The 7,310-nt window shown below is 44.3% G+C and overlaps 1 protein-coding gene across 1 annotated transcript; it reads left to right on the forward strand.

Annotated features, from left to right (window-relative positions):
* On the forward strand, nucleotides 1–1,114 carry LOC108538921 (uncharacterized). Its single transcript, XM_017887245.1, is given in 2 exon segments — nucleotides 1–471; nucleotides 473–1,114. Coding segments are annotated over 2 exon segments (621 nt in total). The 5' UTR covers nucleotides 1–46; the 3' UTR covers nucleotides 669–1,114.
* Nucleotides 1,115–7,310: the final 6,196 nt, after the last annotated feature.

The following is a 7,310-nucleotide window of genomic DNA, read 5'->3' on the forward strand; positions in this document are numbered from 1 at the left end:
CTCAAGCGCCTGCGATAATCTGTGTGTATTTGTGATAACTGTCTGTATGCGAAGCACCGACGAAGCCGTGTGCACCTGCAAGGCTTCATCTTGTGCCACAAGGAGCGAACTGCCGTACAGGAACTCGACTAGCTGGCGCATCGTCTGCACGGGCATCACCGAAGGTACACGGATCTCAGAGTGGCCGAGTAGCAGCTTGTCTTGGAAGGAGGGCGAGCCGACTGCCAGCACGCAGCGGTGCGCACGCAGTGAAGCTTCACGAATGCACACAGTCACGTCGCTGAAGTGCCCACCCAGCTTCTGCCCATTGAGAGTCTCAAGCAGAGAGCTTGAGAAGTTCTGCGGGTGTATATGGCGCACAGTCTCTGCAACCGCCAACTCCGACTCCTCTTCAGGCTCCAGGCCCGGCCGTGGCCGCCTTCTCCTCCCTGACTCCAAGGCGGCACTTCCGGGCGCTTCTCTTTATTTTTATAGTTTTATTGAGATATACTTTACATGCTATCCAGCCCGTCTATTTAAAGTGTACCATGCAAGGGGTTTTTGTATATTCACAGAGTTGTGTGGCTGTCACCATCATTTTGGAACATTCATCACCCCAGAAGAAACCGTGTGCGCATCAGCAGGCACTGCCCATTTCCCCGATCTGCCCCGACCTAGGACATCCGTAATCACTTTCAGTCTATGGATTTGCCTGTTATAGACCATTCATATAAATGAAGTCACACAACACTGGGTCTTATGTGACTGGCTTCTATCAAAGTCTGCAAAGTTTATTCATGGTCATGGCATGTATCAGTAGCTTGTTACTTTTTAGGTTTGACTTCTGTTACTTACCTACACCATATTTTATCTCTTCTGCAGTTTGTGGGATTTAGGTTGTTTCTACCTTTTGACTATTGTAAATAATGCTGCTCTGAGCATTCACATACAGGCTTTTCACATGATTTCATCGCTCCAGATCTAGGAGTGCAGTTGCTGTATTATATGGCAACCCCGTGTTTCACTTCCTGACGAAGTGCCAGACTGCTTTTCAAAGGACAGCATCATTTTATATTCCTGCCAGCAATGTCGAGGGGTCCAATTGCTACACGTTCTCACAAACAAATTGTTATCTGTCTCTCTAGTTATTGCCTTCCTGATGGATGTGGAATGCTTTCTCATTGGTTTTGATTTGCACTGTTTAAATGAGTTATAAGATTGGGCATGTTTTCGTGTGTTTATTGGCTGCTTGTATATCTTCTTTGGAGAAATGTCTATTCAGATTGTCTCTCCATTTTAAAATTGTGTTATTTTCTTTTTTACTATTGACTTGTAAATGTTCAAACATATACGTGTGTGTGTGTGTGTGTGTATATATATATATATATATATATATATATATAGAGAGAGAGAGAGAGAGAGAGAGAGAGAGAAAGAGAGAGAGTCTTGCTCTGTCGCCAGGCTGGAGTGCAGTTGCACGATCTTGATTCATTGCAACCTCTGCCTCCGGGGTTCAAGTGATTCTCCTGCCTCAGCCTCCTGAGTAGCTGGGACTACAGGCGTGCACCATCACACCTGGCTAATTTTTGTATTTTTAGTAGAGACGGGGTTTCACCATGTTGGCCAGGATAGTCTCGATCTCCTGACCTTGTTAATCCACCCACCTCAGTCTCCCAAAGTGCTGGGATTACAGACGTGAGCCACCACGCTTGGCCCAAACATATTCTTATACAATTCTCTTCTTAGATACAGGATTTGCAAACATTTTATCTCACATTGTAATTATTTTTCATTTTCTTGAAAGTCTGCTTTGATACACGAATGTTTGTGATTTTTATAAAGTACAGTTTATGTATATTTTCTGTTATACTTGTGGTTTTGGTATCATATCTATAAAATCATTGCCTAACCCAAGGTCACAAAGTCTCAGTCCCATATTTTCTCCTACGTGTACTAAACTTTTGGCTCTTATATTCAGGTCTTTGATCCATTTAGGGTTAACTTTTATAAATGGTGTGAGGGAGGGGACTAACTTCAGTCTGTACATGTGAACATCAATCTGTCCCAGGATTTTTTTTTTTTTTTTTTTTTTTTTTTTTTTTTTTTTTTTGCGACATAAGCTTTATTCAGGGAATTTATGTACAGGGAGCCCAGGAGCAGCAGGTGAGACAAGAAATCCCCTCGTGTTTGTCAAATGCATGCAGGTTATATGATATTCTTCCCAGAGCAACCTCCACTTAGCAACCTCTGCCAAGAAACCTCCACCTAGCCCAAAACAAAAGGGCTTGGTTCCTTGCATGACCTCTGATCCAAGGAATGTGCCAGCACTGAAGTGTTCCTTATAGATATGATGTAAACATTTGGATTAGCCTTTTTGTTCAGCTGGGAACACGGAACAAAAATTCACCAAGGGACGTACAGTCATTTTCAGAAGATGCTTGAGTTGTAGCTGTCTGACAGGACAAGCTAAACCTGCGCTGCACCCCAGCATGCCTTTGAATGGCCCTCAAATTCTCACCACACTGTTTTTCTGTGGTTTCCCTGGGGCCAGTTTTGTGGAAGAGCATTGCTGCCAAACAACCCAGCAGCAATATAAGCCACAAAAAAGGATTATAAATGCAGTTGCAATTACACTAGATACAAAGTTCCTCCATGTGTCTGGTACTTGATTAAACCATGAGGTGATAGGACCATAAGACAAAGACTGACTGGACTCTAATTATCTAAAGCCAGCATAGCCTATATTATGTTATGAGAGTAGTGAGGGCTATATATACAACATTGTGTTTTAATTAACGCACAAGTTCCACCCTGGGCAGCAGTTATGTGATTTTAGGTCATATGTCCTGGGTCACACAATTTTGCAGAGGGACACACCTCGGACACAGCCTCAGCTCGATGGTTTCTTCCATTGAGAAGCATTAAAGGAGATGAGTATCAGCAAAGGGCTGCAGCCCATGCTGTTTAGCCAGGGCCTCAGTTGCCACTCTGGCAATGATGGTTGCGCACTTTGGACGTAAACATGGCAAAGGGGAAGAACCACCAGGATGCACGTTCTGGTGATGCTCAGGCTTCTACTGTTCCGGCGGTAATTGAGGGTCTGCGCAATGGGGGCACTATGTCTCCTGGCCATTCAGGATGGCTGGCATCTGCCAGTCTCATTGAATGGCAAGTAAGGCCAGGTGTGGGTGCCACAGGCCCACAGCCATCTGCATGGGGAGAGGGAGGCACTCACATGTAGGGACTTGTTCTACATCCCAGCTGTGTGTCATTGCTTTAGTGTCCCAGGACATTTTTGAAAAGACTATTTACTGCCCAGTGAATTGCCTTGTCTCCCTTGTCAAAGTCACAACAATTACTGTCCTCATTTTTGTATCTGGTCACATGTTCCTACTTGGTAATTATAACTACCCTCTTGCACTACCCATTCGGTATTCCCTTAGCTTTCAGCAAGAAACTCAGTTGGTCTTGGTTCTTTATATGGGATGATGACCCAAACCTTCCTTCCTGAAGGAATTGGGCCATTGGCAGCTGTGCTTGAATTGAGTTGTTGTAGTTTTCTGTTAAATTAATCACAGGGCATGGTAGTAGGTAGCACTGAAGACACCCTAGAAGATCTCCTGTATTCCAAAAGTATTATTTCTTACTTCTACTGTGGAGTAGAAGCAATTTCCCCTCGGTAGTCAGGATCAACCACCCCTGCCAGCACGGTATCTCCCTTCTTTGCCTGTTTATTCAGAGGCATGAGGAGCTCAGAGTGGACAGGGATTATCTTAACTTCTAGTTCAGTAGAATCGTTTCTTTGTATTCTGTGGGATGCACTCCTCCTTTTGGGACCAAGACTTCTAGACCAGCAGAGCATAAGATTGAGGGACAGGAAATGAAAATTTTGCTAGTGTGTCACTAGGGGTAATAGTGATGATGAGAACCAATTTGTGTGGGAGACCACAAGGATGGATAAGGCACTCTGTAAGTCTAGACAGTAGTGTAATTTTTATGAAGTACAATTTATCAGGTGTAAATTGTATGGTGACAGGAACATTGAGGGTAGGAGGGGAAATTCTCATACATAGTGTCTGTTTCGGTGAGAATGAGACCCTGCCCCTTCTATCATGGAAGTGGTTCTGAGCCACAGCCAGGTTGCCTTGGGAGTGGAAGTCCATGTTGCAGAGCCCAGGCATCACCTCCGACCCCGCCACCATGGCCACTGTATCCACGAGCCCATTGAGCAATGACAGGGGTGGCTGGGGAAAGAAGCTGAGTGGTGTCCACAGAACAGGTCATCCTATCTGCTTGATTACTGAAATCCTTCTCCACCAAGGCCACGTTGGAGAGCATTTACATAGCACTCAATGCACTCTTGCTTTTGGTTTACTATTTTACTAGGTCGAACCAGTCCTAGTGCCTTTTAATTGGGTTTTCCTATCATAATTGTCCTCAGTCCATAGGTGAGACAACGAACGTAGGGATGCTGAAAGTTGCTGAGTATGTGTCTATTCCAACCACAGGGTGGGTTCAGGAACACATTGGATTCCCTGTGATACAGACATGAGCTAACACTCCATCCACCAGCTGACCTCCATAAGTCCCTACGCCGGTGGACCACAGTGATGTTTTTGGTCTCTGGGAATTCCTGCCAAATCAGAGCGAGTGTCCACTAATTCCCCAAATTTCTGAGAATTTTTTTTTTTGCCCCAAGTCACAGTCATTCTGGTAGAAGGCTGTAGGTCCCTTTGGGGAAAACTGGGAGAAAGATTAACAATGTAAAATTTTGGCAATGTGGTAGCATACTTCCCCAAGATCACCCAGCCTCCCCTTCACTTAAGGGGTTGTGGTCCTGTGAACTGGCCCAAGTCTGGGAATTGACTGAGGGTTTTAGATCTGTGTGTCATTAATTTGAGTTAGTCTTCTATTCAGTTGACCTAGAATTCTTCATTTTTTAAAGAACAAGTAAGACTTTTGCACAGCCCATTAGCTCTCCCCTGTGGATACCATGGACTGCACAATGCTGTGGGTTTCTGTGAGTCAAACCATTCTGACTGCTGCTTTGACACTGCTTTCCACTGTGGTGATCACACTTACCTCATCTTTGATGATTAAGGACAGCTCATATTCCCTGCCACCCCAGGATTCAATTATCCTCATTTTATTTAAAGATCCCAGTCCAGTGGCAGCAGTTCCTGCTGTAACATTTTGCCTACTGAGAACACAAGCTCAAAGCTCTTTCAGGATACTGGGCTCCTCTCACAATATTCTTTCTTGTGATCGTTGTGAGAAGTATGTTCTCTAAATCCTCCAGTGTGAGTGAGCAGGTCTGACATAATAAACCCAATCTTCCTTATGTGCACAGGAAAGTTATGTGCACAACTTTCCTGTGCATATAAACCAAGGAAGTTGTGGCATCTCAACTTTGTGTACCTTAGGTAAACTCTGATTCTGTTTCAGCCAACCAACCAAGCAACCAAAGAAACAAGCAAACAGCCAACAAATCAACCAACAAGCAAGCAAGCAAGCAAGCAAGCAAGACACAAACCAACCAAACAACCAAGAAAGCAAGCTAGCAAGCAACGAACCAACCAAACAACCAAGCAAGCCATGAAGCAACCAATTAAGCACCAACCAACCAATCAGGCAACCAACCAAGTAACTGATCAAACCAACCCTTGGAGCCCTTTCGAAAGCTTTGACCTGCAACCCTGAATCCAGAATCTCTGTTTAGTGGGCCCACATTAATACATTTAGCCTAATCCAACTTTATGTTACTTCCACCATTGTGTCACACATTTAATATCCATTCCCACATATACTCTCCAGATTTCTTTCTGTATAAATTGTGTGTGTGTGTGTGTGTGTGTAGAAAGAGACTGTCAACTGAAAAATCACACAATTTATAAATTTAGAAAAGAGAGCTTTATTTCTTATAAAGGTTTGCAGCCTGCAAGGTGGCCATCATGACAGGCTGGGAAGTGTGGCCTACAGCCAAGGCCAGAGGCAGGCACTTCCAGGGAGGGAAGGAGAGGACAGGAATTTGAGCCGAATAAGTTGGCTACATATACATATTTAACAGGATATCGGAGGAGCTATATCATTTTATGAGAATACTCATAAAAGAGGTTCTAACACATGCATATTCAATAAACATGCATGTTCATTCTGGGGTGGAGACTTGACATTTAAATGTATTATAATTAGGCCCTACACATCAAAAAGTGAAGCAGGGACATGAAGGTACACAGCCTCTGTAAAGGCACAGCCTCTAAAACTGGCCAGAACCAGTCCACGGAGGATGGTCTCTTATCAGGAGGAAGTTACTGAAATCAGTCCCTTGCCCACTGAAAGCTGTCGTTAAGGTTGGTGGGGCAGGAGGTCAGTTACTCAGCGCCTGTGAACTGGGTGAGTTGTAATTGTTTTAACCCTGCTTCTACTACGGCCAGTGCTTGCTTGGCTGCTAGAGAAAAATAAAAACCATATGGTAATTAGAATCTAGTTCATTCGTTAAGGGTAGGGTGCAAGACTTAACCCTTGCCTGGCATGGCCCTAGGTCCTGTTTATAATTTGGGGTCTTATTGCCACAAAGAGTCTGTTCTGTCAGTCTCATGGTCTCTATTTTAACATTAACGCTTTTCAGTTGTTGGGTCTAAACCATAAGAGGGAGGGACGTACAGGGAAGTACGTCTGACCTCCTATCCTGTCATGGCCAAGAACTCAATTTTAAGATTTATTTGAGGTTTGTTGGCCAAGAGGGGGTCTGTTAAGTTGGATGGGGGGCTTAGGATTTTATTCTTAGTTCTCAAGGAAAAGAATTTAATCTATTGGCCCCTGTGACTGTGGGACTAACATGGCTATGACCTGTGGGACAGACTTCAGGCTGGCCCCCAGGCAAAATTCTATGCTGTAGTAAATGCATCATGCACATTTGTAACAACATGTACACAACAATGTCACAAAATACTTTCACGGTGACACCTAGATGAGTATTTTATTGAATAACTGATGATATAACCTAGCTCATTTGATGCCAAGACTGACCATCACCACCATACCAAGGTCATCACTGATCAGAGGCCTTACCCAAGAAGGGGGTGGTGTGCAGACCCAACAGTGGGGAGGAAAGATGCTGCAGAAGAGATGGGTGCCCACATAGGCCCCTGAGGGGATACAATGCTCACTAAGTGGTAAGTACAGACTTAACGCAGGCTGTTAGTTTACCCCCTGTGCAAATGGGACCCCATCCACTTGAGAGTCCAGGGTCTGTTTTGGTGGCAAGGATAGCCATTTGTGAAGGTAGAAAGGAAAATAAGCCACCAAATTGGTAGCTTTCTGAGAAATGG

The sequence above is a fragment of the Rhinopithecus bieti genome, unplaced genomic scaffold (assembly GCF_001698545.2).
Source record: "Rhinopithecus bieti isolate Rb0 unplaced genomic scaffold, ASM169854v2 scaffold_15133, whole genome shotgun sequence".
Lineage (NCBI taxonomy): Eukaryota > Metazoa > Chordata > Mammalia > Primates > Cercopithecidae > Rhinopithecus > Rhinopithecus bieti.